This window comes from Oncorhynchus masou, chromosome 12 (genome assembly GCF_036934945.1).
Source record: "Oncorhynchus masou masou isolate Uvic2021 chromosome 12, UVic_Omas_1.1, whole genome shotgun sequence".
In the NCBI taxonomy this organism is placed as follows: Eukaryota; Metazoa; Chordata; class Actinopteri; order Salmoniformes; family Salmonidae; genus Oncorhynchus; species Oncorhynchus masou.
In genome coordinates, this window is record NC_088223.1 from 10,368,048 (window position 1) to 10,380,721 (window position 12,674).

The 12,674-nt window shown below is 49.1% G+C and overlaps 1 protein-coding gene across 13 annotated transcripts in view; it reads left to right on the forward strand.

Annotated features, from left to right (window-relative positions):
• epb41a (erythrocyte membrane protein band 4.1a) overlaps positions 1 to 12,674 on the forward strand; it is a 149,254-nt gene that overhangs the window by 47,338 nt on the left and 89,242 nt on the right. For 9 of the 13 annotated variants that reach the window (XM_064979543.1, XM_064979548.1, XM_064979551.1 and 6 more), the window contains 3 exons: positions 6,369 to 6,521; positions 6,714 to 6,814; positions 7,423 to 7,598. In XM_064979543.1, coding sequence (XP_064835615.1) covers positions 6,369 to 6,521; positions 6,714 to 6,814; positions 7,423 to 7,598 — 430 coding nt within the window. The remainder of the gene's footprint in view (positions 1 to 6,368; positions 6,522 to 6,713; positions 6,815 to 7,422; positions 7,599 to 12,674) is intronic. The other 4 variants (XM_064979544.1, XM_064979546.1, XM_064979550.1 and 1 more) reach the window with 1 other exon arrangement.

The window sequence follows — 12,674 nt, forward strand, 5'->3', positions numbered from 1 at the left end:
AGCGAGAGTGAAACACAGAGACCTACAGACATGGCATTTACAGAGAGGCTGAGCTGAGCTGAGCTGGGCTCTAGAACAAACAAATGATGGGGTTTTTAAACCATGGGGAAGGAACTGTGATAGGTCAGGAAATAGGAGGAGGTGTGTCTTCTGATTGATGATTGATTGTTGACTGATTGGGGAGTGATGATTTTCACCTGAGAGGGGAGAAGGAGAGAAAAGAAACACACACACAGGATACACACACACAGGATAACTGTATCCGTAACAACAGTGCTAAAGCTTTTTATAGTGTTTGGTTAGCTACAGTGCTAAAGCTTTTTATAGTGTTTGGTTAGCTACAGTGCTAAAGCTTTTTATAGTGTTTGGTTAGCTACAGTGCTAAAGCTTTTTATAGTGTTTGGTTAGCTACAGTGCTAAAGCTTTTTATAGTGTTTGGTTAGCTACAGTGCTAAAGCTTTTTATAGTGTTTGGTTAGCTAGAGTGCTAAAGCTTTTTATAGTGTTTGGTTAGCTAGAGTGCTAAAGCTTTTTATAGTGTTTGGTTAGCTACAGTGCGTAAGCTTTTTATAGTGTTTGGTTAGCTACAGTGCTTAAGCTTTTTATAGTGTTTGGTTAGCTACAGTGCTAAAGCTGTTTATAGTGTTTGGTTAGCTACAGTGCTAAAGCTTTTTATAGTGTTTGGTTAGCTACAGTGCTAAAGCTTTTTATAGTGTTTGGTTAGCTACAGTGCTAAAGCTTTTTATAGTGTTTGGTTAGCTACAGTGCTAAAGCTTTTTATAGTGTTTGGTTAGCTTACATTACATTTACATTTAAGTCATTTAGCAGACGCTCTTATCCAGAGCGACTTACAAATTGGTGAATTCACCTTCTGACATCCAGTGGAACAGCCACTTTACAATAGTGCATCTAAATCATTAAGGGGGGGGGGGTGAGAAGGATTACTAATCCTATCCTAGGTATTCCTTGAAGAGGTGGGGTTTCAGGTGTCTCCGGAAGGTGGTGATTGACTCCGCTGTCCTGGCGTCGTGAGGGAGTTTGTTCCACCATTGGGGGGCCAGAGCAGCGAACAGTTTTGACTGGGCTGAGCGGGAACTGTACTTCCTCAATGGTAGGGAGGCGAGCAGGCCAGAGGTGGATGAACGCAGTGCCCTTGCTTGGGTGTAGGGCCTGATCAGAGCCTGGAGGTACTGCGGTGCCGTTCCCCTCACAGCTCCGTAGGCAAGCACCATGGTCTTGTAGCGGATGCGAGCTTCAACTGGAAGCCAGTGGAGAGAGCGGAGGAGCGGGGTGACGTGAGAGAACTTGGGAAGGTTGAACACCAGACGGGCTGCGACGTTCTGGATGAGTTGTAGGGGTTTAATGGCACAGGCAGGGAGCCCAGCCAACAGCGAGTTGCAGTAATCCAGACGGGAGATGACAAGTGCCTGGATTAGGACCTGCGCCGCTTCCTGTGTGAGGCAGGGTCGTACTCTGCGGATGTTGTAGAGCATGAACCTACAGGAACGGGCCACCGCCATGATGTTGGTTGAGAACGACAGGGTGCTGTCCAGGATCACGCCAAGGTTCTTAGCGCTCTGGGAGGAGGACACAATGGAGTTGTCAACCGTGATGGCGAGATCATGGAACGGGCAGTCCTTCCCCGGGAGGAAGAGCAGCTCCGTCTTGCCGAGGTTCAGCTTGAGGTGGTGATCCGTCATCCACACTGATATGTCTGCCAGACATGCAGAGATGCGATTCGCCACCTGGTCATCAGAAGGGGGAAAGGAGAAGATTAATTGTGTGTCGTCTGCATAGCAATGATAGGAGAGACCATGTGAGGTTATGACAGAGCCAAGTGACTTGGTGTATAGCGAGAATAGGAGAGGGCCTAGAACAGAGCCCTGGGGGACACCAGTGGTGAGAGCGCGTGGCGAGGAGACAGATTCTCGCCACGCCACCTGGTAGGAGCGACCTGTCAGGTAGGACGCAATCCAAGCGTGGGCCGCGCCGGGAGATGCCCAACTCGGAGAGGGTGGAGAGGAGGATCTGATGGTTCACAGTATCGAAGGCAGCCGATAGGTCTAGAAGGATGAGAGCAGAGGAGAGAGAGTTAGCTTTAGCAGTGCGGAGCGCCTCCGTGATACAGAGAAGAGCAGTCTCAGTTGAATGACTAGTCTTGAAACCTGACTGATTTGGATCAAGAAGGTCATTCTGAGAGAGATAGCGGGAGAGCTGGCCAAGGAAGGCACGTTCAAGAGTTTTGGAGAGAAAAGAAAGAAGGGATACTGGTCTGTAGTTGTTGACATCGGAGGGATCGAGTGTAGGTTTTTTCAGAAGGGGTGCAACTCTCGCTCTCTTGAAGACGGAAGGGACGTAGCCAGCGGTCAGGGATGAGTTGATGAGCGAGGTGAGGTAAGGGAGAAGGTCTCCGGAAATGGTCTGGAGAAGAGAGGAGGGGATAGGGTCAAGCGGGCAGGTTGTTGGGCGGCCGGCCGTCACAAGAAGCGAGATTTCATCTGGAGAGAGAGGGAGAAAGAGGTCAGAGCACAGGGTAGGGCAGTGTGAGCAGAACCAGCGGTGTCGTTTGACTTAGCAAACGAGGATCGGATGTCGTCGACCTTCTTTTCAAAATGGTTGACGAAGTCATCTGCAGAGAGGGAGGAGGGGGGGGAGGAGGATTCAGGAGGGAGGAGAAGGTGGCAAAGAGCTTCCTAGGGTTAGAGGCAGATGCTTGGAATTTAGAGTGGTAGAAAGTGGCTTTAGCAGCAGAGACAGAGGAGGAAAATGTAGAGAGGAGGGAGTGAAAGGATGCCAGGTCCGCAGGGAGGCGAGTTTTCCTCCATTTCCGCTCGGCTGCCCGGAGCTCTGTTCTGTGAGCTCGCAATGAGTCATCGAGCCACGGAGCGGGAGGAGAGGACCGAGCCGGCCTGGAGGATAGGGGACATAGAGAGTCAAAGGATGCAGAAAGGGAAGAGAGGAGGGTTGAGGAGGCAGAATCAGGAGATAGGTTGGAGAAGGTATGAGCAGAGGGAAGAGATGATAGGATGGAAGAGGAGAGAGTAGCGGGGGAGAGAGAGCGAAGGTTGGGACGGCGCGATACCATCCGAGTAGGGGCAGTGTGGGAAGTGTTGGATGAGAGCGAGAGGGAAAAGGATACAAGGTAGTGGTCGGAGACTTGGAGGGGAGTTGCAATGAGGTTAGTGGAAGAACAGCATCTAGTAAAGATGAGGTCGAGCGTATTGCCTGCCTTGTGAGTAGGGGGAAGGTGAGAGGGTGAGGTCAAAAGAGGAGAGGAGTGGAAAGAAGGAGGCAGAGAGGAATGAGTCAAAGGTAGACGTGGGGAGGTTAAAGTCGCCCAGGACTGTGAGAGGTGAGCCGTCCTCAGGAAAGGAGCTTATCAAGGCATCAAGCTCATTGATGAACTCTCCGAGGGAACCTGGAGGGCGATAAATGATAAGGATGTTAAGCTTGAAAGGGCTGGTAACTGTGACAGCGTGGAATTCAAAGGAGGCGATAGACAGATGGGTAAGGGGAGAGAGAGAGAATGACCACTTGGGAGAGATGAGGATCCCGGTGCCACCACCCCGCTGACCAGAAGCTCTCGGGGTGTGCGAGAACACGTGGGCGGACGAAGAGAGAGCAGTAGGAGTAGCAGTGTTATCTGTGGTGATCCATGTTTCCGTCAGTGCCAAGAAGTCGAGGGACTGGAGGGAGGCATAGGCTGAGATGAACTCTGCCTTGTTGGCCGCAGATCGGCAGTTCCAGAGGCTACCGGAGACCTGGAACTCCACGTGGGTCGTGCGCGCTGGGACCACCAGATTAGGGTGGCCGCGGCCACGCGGTGTGGAGCGTTTGTATGGTCTGTGCAGAGAGGAGAGAACAGGGATAGATAGACACATAGTTGACAGGCTACAGAAGAGGCTACGCTAATGCAAAGGAGATTGGAATGACAAGTGGACTACACGTCTCGAATGTTCAGAAAGTTAAGCTTACGTAGCAAGAATCTTATTGACTAAAATGATTGAAATGATACAGTACTGCTGGAGTAGGCTAGCTGGTAGTGGCTGCGATGTTGACACTACACTAATCAAGTCGTTCCGTCGAGTGTAATAGTTTCTACAGTGCTGCTATTCGGGGGCTAGCTGGCTAGCTAGCAGGTTGATTGCGTTACGTTACCTTAAAAGAACGACAATAGCTGGCTAGCTAACCTAGAAAATCGCTCTAGGCTACACAATTGTCTTAGATACAAAGACGGCTATGTAGCTAGCTAGCTACGATCAAACAAATCAAACCGTTGTACTGTAATAGTTTCTACAGTGCTGCTATTCGGGGGCTAGCTGGCTAGCTACGTTAAAAGAACGACAATAGCTGGCCAGCTAACCTAGAAAATCGCTCTAGACTACACAATTGTCTTAGATACAAAGACGGCTATGTAGCTGGCTAGCTACGATCAAACAAATCAAACCGTTGTACTGTAATGAAGTGAAATGAAAATGTGATACTACCTGTGGAGCGACGCGAATGTTGACCGGGTAGTTGAAGTTCAATTCGGTAGAGGTTGGCTAGCTGTTGGCTAGCTAGCTAGCAGCATCTCCTACGTTAAGGACGACAAATAGCTGGCTAGCTAATCTCGGTAAATTAAGATAATCACTCTAAGTCTACACACTCTAAACTACACAATTATCTTGGATACGAAGACAGCGAAGACAACTATGTAGCTAGCTGACACTACGCTAATCGAGTCGTTCAGTTGAGTGTAATAGTTTCTACAGTGCTGGTGGACAGTGGATGTTAGCTAGCTGCTTAGCTAGCTGCTGGGCAGATACGTTAGGACGACGAAATACGATAATTATGCAATTATCTTTGATACAAAGACGGCTATGTAGCTAGCTAAGAAGAAATTGCTAAGTTTAGGCAAATCAAACCGTTGTACTATAATGAAATGTAATGAAAAGTTATACTATCTGCGGACCGAAGTGTAGATGCGACCGCTCGCTCCAACCCGGAACCGGGTTAGCTAGAGTGCTAAAGCTTTTTATAGTGTTTGGTTAGCTACAGTGCTTAAGCTTTTTATAGTGTTTGGTTAGCTACAGTGCTTAAGCTTTTTATAGTGTTTGGTTAGCTACAGTGCTAAAGCTTTTTATAGTGTTTGGTTAGCTACAGTGCTTACACATTTCCACTACTAAAAAGTGAATGAAGATGCTGCATATTGACATTACATCGTTGTTGATGTGTGAATAATATGTTAGTTTAGTTTTCACAAGGCAACCTGTAAAGATGGACCTATATTCTCCCTCCATTGATGAAGATGCGCTGGTAGGAGACTACGAAAGCACATGTGTTTTTAGATCAGATAGTCCCTCAGTGTCCTCCCTGTCTGTCCGCTGGAGTCCAGCTATATCACATCTGGGTAGAGCAGGCCTGACGATGATAACAAGAGTGTGTCCCAATTGGCACCCTATTCCCTTCATAGTGCACTACTTTTGTCCAGGGCCCCTTCAAAAATAGTTCACTATACAGTGCTTCTTCATCTGCATTGCTTGCTGTTTATGTTGTTTTTTTTTTTTAAATTTTAGGCAGGGCTTCTGTATAAGCACTTTGTAACATCTGCCAATGTAAAAAAAACAAAGAGAAAAAAAAGAGGGGCTTTATAAATCCATTTGATTTGATTTGATATAGGCTGCCATCTGGGACTCAGTCACGGTGTTTTACATCGTTAGAGGTTACAACACCCACTCACCTCCTGTCTGCTGCAGTGTAGCCTACGTCAGCTGTGGAGTTCGTGTTCGTGTCTGTCCCGCCCCCCCCCCCACACCAAAAAAAAACGGAGTAACGCGTGCCTCTGTCAGACCACCGTTTTAATAGCAGGAATGAGGTCAATCTGTTTGCATCAGAGATGCAGGGATTTAAATAAAATATGGAAGTCATTATCCTGCCCCCCAGTGGTGGGTTGGTGTCATTGCATTAAAATGCAATCAGTGTGAAGTCAATGGTATACTGTCAATCTGAGAGCAATCATGAAAATGTTGGTTCCAGCAGTCTTGCAGTTGAATAGTTTTTTCTCTCTCTCTCCTCCCTCACCTCTCTCTCTCTCTCTCTCTCTCTCTCTCTCTCTCTCTCCTCCCTGTCTCTCTCTCTCCCTACGTCTCTCTCCTCTCTCACTCTCTCTCTCCTCTTTCTCTCTCTCCTCTTTCTCTCTCTCTCTCCTCCCTCACCTCACCTCTCTCTCTCTCTCCTCCCTCACCTCTCTCTCTCTCCTCCCTTTCTCTCGCTCTCTCTCTCTCTCTCCTACCTCACCTCTCTCTCTCTCCTCCCTTTCTCTCTCTCTCTCTCTCTCTCTCTCTCTCTCTCTCTCTCTCTCTCCTCCCTCACCTCACCTCTCTCCAGGATCTAGATGGAGTGGACATCATGCTGGGTGTTTGTTCTGGGGGTTTGATGGTCTACAAGGACAAGTTGAGGATCAACCGGTTCCCCTGGCCTAAAGTCCTCAAGGTCTCCTACAAGCGCAGCAGCTTCTTCATCAAGATACGCCCCTCAGAGGTCAACATTATTTCTGTGTTTGTTTGTTTGCGTGTGTTTTAGACCCCCCCCCCCCCCAAGAGGCCCTACTCTCCCAGGAGTCAGATCCACAGTACAGCTCTAATACATCAAAGTGACTAGTTTACGTGTTAAATCAATAGGTTTGTGGCTGTAGTCCTCTGCTAATAGGAGGGTGTTGACCTGCTCTTCCAGCAGTTGGAGCATTACGAAAGCGCCATTGGTTTCAAACTGCCAAACTACAAGGCCTCCAAGAAGCTGTGGAAGGTTTGTGTGGAACATCACACCTTTTTCAGGTAAGAGAGCACACTGTTGAAACCCCTGTGACATGTTCAATCATTCTCACATTACTATTGTATTAAAAGGAGAAGGGCCATAGATACATTATTGCAGTAGTAATACATTGTTACTATGGTTATATAGTCCTGTAGTTATATGTAGTTTAGTTACTCGCACTGACTGTAATATGGAGTTGTCTTATCTGTCTTAGTGAATTAACTGACTGTAATATGGAGTTGTCTTATCTGTCTTAGTGAATGAACTCACTGTAATATGGAGTTGTCTTATCTGTCTTAGTGAATGTACTGACTGTAAGATGGAGTTGTCTTATCTGTCTTAGTGAATGAACTCACTGTAATATGGAGTTGTCTTATCTGTCTTAGTGAATGAACTCACTGTAATATGGAGTTGTCTTATCTGTCTTAGTGAATGTACTGACTGTAACTGACTGTCGATCTGGATAAAAACATATGCTAAATGACTCAACTGTAAAAATGTAAATGTAATGTCTGTCTTCATTTCCAGGTTGACCTCTACTGAGGTGGCTATTGCTCACAGGAAGTTGCATATTATAGTTATGTATTCATAGATATTTATATAAATGTTCCTCTGTCTCCATTTCCAGGTTGACCTCTACTGAGGTGGCTACCACTCCCAGGAAGTTCCTAGTGCTGGGTTCTAAGTTCCGCTATAGTGGGCGGACCCAGGCCCAGACCCGCCAGGCCAGCTCTATGATTGACAGGCCAGCCCCCCTATTCCAACGCTCGGCCAGCAAGAGGAACTCACGCAGCATGGACGAAGGTTTGTTGAATGGGACTGTTTGTGTGTGTGGTGGGGAGAGGGGGAAGGGTTGGGTTTGTGTGTGTCTAAAGTCTGTGCGTGTCTGCAGAGAGAGAGAGAGAGTGTGTGTGAGAGAGAGAGTGTGTGTGAGAGAACGAGAGAGAGAGTTTTTGAGTGAGAGCGAGAGAGAGAGTGTGTGTGTGAGAGAGCGAGAGAGAGAGAGTGTGTGTGAGAGAATGAGAGAGAGTGCGAGAGAGAGAGTTTGTGTGTGAGAGAGAGAGCGAGAGAGAGTGTGTGTGAGAGAACAAGAGAGAGAGTGCGAGTGCGAGAGAGAGTCTGTGTGAGAGAACGAGAGAGAGAGTTTGTGTGTGAGAGAGAGTGTGTGTGAGAGAGAGAGAGAGTGTGTGAGAGAACGAGAGAGAGTGCGAGAGAGAGAGAGTGTGTGAGAGAATGAGAGAGAGTGCGAGAGAGAGAGAGTTTGTGTGTGTGTGAGAGAGAGAGCGAGAGAGTTTGTGTGTGTGAGAGAGCGAGCGAGAGAGAGAGTGTGTGTGAGAGAACGAGAGAGTGCGAGAGAGAGAGAGTTTGTGTGTGTGTGAGAGAGAGAGAGTTTGTGTGTGTGTGAGAGAACGAGAGAGAGAGTGTGTGTGAGAGAACGAGAGAGAGAGTGTGAGAGAGAGTTTTTGAGTGAGAGCGAGAAAGAGAGTGTGTGTGAGAGAGCGAGAGAGAGAGAGTGTGTGAGAGAACGAGAGAGAGTGCGAGAGAGAGAGTTTGTGTGTGAGAGAGAGAGCGAGAGAGAGTGTGTGTGAGAGAACAAGAGAGAGAGTGCGAGAGAGAGAGAGTTTGTGTGTGAGAGAGAGTGTGTGAGAGAGAGAGAGTGTGTGTGAGAGAACGAGAGAGAGAGTTTGTGTGAGAGAGAGAGAGAGTGTGTGAGAGAGAGAAAGTGTGTGAGAGAACGAGAGAGAGTGCGAGAGAGAGAGAGAGTGTGTGAGAGAACGAGAGAGAGTGCGAGAGAGAGAGAGTTTGTGTGTGTGAGAGAGAGCGAGCGAGAGAGAGTTTGTGTGTGTGAGAGAGCGAGCGAGAGAGAGAGTGTGTGTGAGAGAACGAGAGAGTGCGAGAGAGAGAGAGTTTGTGTGTGTGTGAGAGAGAGAGTTTGTGTGTGTGTGAGAGAGAGAGAGAGTGTGTGTGTGTGAGAGAGCGAGAGAAAGAGATTGTGTGTGAGAGAACGAGAGAGAGTGCGAGAGAGAGAGAGTTTGTGTGTGTGAGAGAGAGTGTGTGTGAGAGAATGAGAGAGAGTGAGAGAGAGAGTTTGTGTGTGAGAGAACGAGAGAGTGCGAGAGAGAGTTTGTGTGTGTGAGAGAGAGCGAGAGAGTGTGTGTGTGTAAGAGAGCGAGATAAAGAGAGTGTGTGTGAGAGAACGAGAGAGAGTGCGAGAGAGAGAGTTTGTGTGTGTGAGTGAGAGTGAGAGTGAGTGTGAGTGTGTGTGTGAGAGAGAGAGCGAGAGAGAGTGTGTGTGAGAGAACGAGAGAGAGAGAGTTTGTGTGTGTGTGAGAGAGAGTTTGTGTGTGTGTGAGAGAGAGAGTGTGTGTGTGTGAGAGAGCGAGAGAAAGAGATTGTGTGTGAGAGAACGAGAGAGAGTGCGAGAGAGAGAGAGTTTGTGTGTGTGAGAGAGAGTGTGTGTGAGAGAATGAGAGAGAGTGAGAGAGAGAGTTTGTGTGTGAGAGAACGAGAGAGTGCGAGAGAGAGTTTGTGTGTGTGAGAGAGAGCGAGAGAGTGTGTGTGTGTAAGAGAGCGAGATAAAGAGAGTGTGTGTGAGAGAACGAGAGAGAGTGCGAGAGAGAGAGTTTGTGTGTGTGAGTGAGAGTGAGAGTGAGTGTGAGTGTGTGTGTGAGAGAGAGAGCGAGAGAGAGTGTGTGTGAGAGAACGAGAGAGAGAGAGTTTGTGTGTGAGAGAGAGTGTGTGTGTGTGTGTGAGAGAGGGGGGTCTGCCTTTGTAGTGTGGGTTGGGTGGTGAAAGTAACCGACTTGTCCTTGTTAACCAGCAAGAGTCTGTGTGTTACCATATCAAACCACCACCTCTGTCTTTACATTACCTTCAGGACCATATCAAACCCCCACCTCTGTCTTAACATTACCTTCAGGACCATATCAAACCCCCACCTCTGTCTTAACATTACCTTCAGGACCATATCAACCCCCACCTCTGTCTTTACATTACCTTCAGGACCATATCAAACCCCCACCTCTGTCTTAACATTACCTTCAGGACCATATCAAACCCCCACCTCTGTCTTAACATTACCTTCAGGACCATATCAACCCCCACCTCTGTCTTAACATTACCTTCAGGACCATATCAACCCCCACCTCTGTCTTAACATTATCTTCAGGTACAGTGACTCTGTACTGGCCCACTCCAGGGTGTATTTACCATCTCTATACTGGCCTGTTCTCAACTGCTAAGAGGTACTAGCTAAGTCCTTCTCTCCTCTCTCCTCCTCTCTCCTCTCCTATTCTCTCTCCTCCCCTCTGCTCTCCTCCTCTCCTCCTCTCTCCTCTCTCCTCTCTCCTCTCCTCATCTCTCCTCTCCTCCTCTCCTTCTCGTCATCATCCTCTTGGCCTTCTCATCTGGGACGCTCTCTCCTCTCCTCCTCTCTCCTCCTTCTCGTCATCATCCTCTCGGCCTTCTCATCTGGGACGCTCTCTCCTCCCCTCCTCTCTCCTCCCCTCCTCTCTCCTCTCCTCCTCTTCCTCTCCTCCTCTCTCCTCTCCTCCTCTCTCTCCCCCTCCTCTCTCCTCCCCCTCCTCTCCCCTCCTCTCTCTCCTCCCCTCCTCTCTCCTCCTCCCCTCCTCTCCTCCTCTCTCCTCCCCTCCTCTCTCCTCTCCTCCTCTCTCCTCTCCCCTCCCCTCCTCTCTCCTCCCCTCCTCTCTCCTCCCCTCCTCTCTCTTCTTCTCGTCATCATCCTCTCGTTATTCTCATCTGGGACACTCTCTCCTCCCCTCCTCTCTCCTCCACTCCTCTCTCTTCTCCTCCTCTCCCTCCCCTCCTCTCTCCTCTCCTCCTCTCTCCTCTCCTTCTCGTCATCATCCTCTCGGTCTTCTCATCTGGGACGCTCTCTCCTCCCCTCCCCTCTCCACTCCTCCTCTCTCCTCTCCTCATCATCATCCTCTCGGTTTTCTCATCTGGGACGCTTTCTCCTCTCCTCCCGTACTCTCTCCTCCCCTCCTCTCTCCTCTCCTCCTCTCTCCTCTCCTCCTCTCTTCCTCTCTTCCTCTCTCCTCCTCTCCTCCCCTCCTCTCTCCTCTCCTCCTCTCTCCTCTCCTTCTCGTCATCATCCTCTCGGTTTTCTCATCTGGGACACTCTCTCCTCTCCTCCCCTCCTCTCTCCTCCCCTCCTCTCTCCTCTCCTCCTCTCCTCCCCTCTCTCCTCTCCTCCTCTCTCCTCTCCTTCTAGTCATCATCCTCTCGGTCTTCTCATCTGGGACGCTCTCTCCTCTCCTCCCCTCCTCTCTCCACTCCTCCTCTCTCCTCTCCTCGTCATCATCCTCTCGGTTTTCTCATCTGGGACGCTTTCTCCTCTCCTTCCGTCCTCTCTCCTCCCCTCCTCTCTCCTCTCCTCTCCTCCTCTCTCCTCTCCTCCTCTCTCCTCCCCTCCTCTCTCCTCTCCTCCTCTCTTCCTCTCTCCTCCCCTCCTCTCTCCTCCCCTCCTCTCTCCTCTCCTTCTCGTCATCATCCTCTCAGTTTTCTCATCTGGGACACTCTCCTCCCCTCCTCTCTCCTCTCCCCTCCTCTCTCCTCTCCTCCTCTCCTCCCCTCCTCTCTCCTCCCCTCCTCCTCTCCTCCCCTCCTCTCTCCTACCCTCCTCTCTCCTCTCCTTCTCGTCATCATCCTCTCGGCCTTCTCATCTGGGACGCTCTCTCCGTTATGTAACCGTTCCAGATGTAGCATCTGTTTATTATTTCGACGGACAACGTGCGGAAGGCAGGGCACAAGCCACTGATTAATTGTAACCACACAAAGCAGATTCACTGTCTTACTCCCTGTGGGCTCTGGCAGCCCCATCTGCCACCTAACTGCGTCTGCTACCACTCTCACACTGTCTCAACACGAAACCCTCCACCCTGGCCAGCCAGTCAGTACAGCACAGGTTGGCTGCAGATAATGTATTCAGCGTATGTACAGTACCTAACCTGAGTAACTCTGAGGACGGTTCTCCTACTTACCATGTAGCTGACCGTATACCTAACCTGAGTACCCTCCTACTTACCATGTAGCTGACCGTATACCTAACCTGAGTACCCTCCTACTTACCATGTAGCTGACCATATACCTGACCTGAGTACGCTCCTACTTACCATTTAGCTGACCATATACCTAACCTGAGTACGCTCCTACTTACCATGTAGCTGACCATATACCTAACCTGAGTACGCTCCTACTTACCATGTAGCTGACCATATACCTAACCTGAGTAACTCTGAGGACGGTTCTCTTACTTACCATGTAGCTGACCGTATACCTAACCTGAGTACGCTCCTACTTACCATGTAGCTGACCGTATACCTAACCTGAGTACGCTCCTACTTACCATGTAGCTGACCGTATACCTAACCTGAGTACGCTCCTACTTACCATGTAGCTGACCATATACCTAACCTGAGTACGCTCCTACTTACCATGTAGCTGACCGTATACCTGACCTGAGTAACTCTGAGGACGGTTCTCCTACTTACCATGTAGCTGACCGTATACCTAACCTGAGTACGCTCCTACTTACCATGTAGCTGACCGTATACCTAACCTGAGTACGCTCCTACTTACCATGTAGCTGACCATATACCTAACCTGAGTAACTCTGAGGACGGTTCTCTTACTTACCATGTAGCTGACCGTATACCTAACCTGAGTACGCTCCTACTTACCATGTAGCTGACCGTATACCTAACCTGAGTACGCTCCTACTTACCATGTAGCTGACCGTATACCTAACCTGAGTACGCTCCTACTTACCATGTAGCTGACCATATACCTAACCTGAGTACGTTCCTACTTACCATGTAGCTGACCGTATACCTGACCTGAGTAACTCTGAGGACGGTT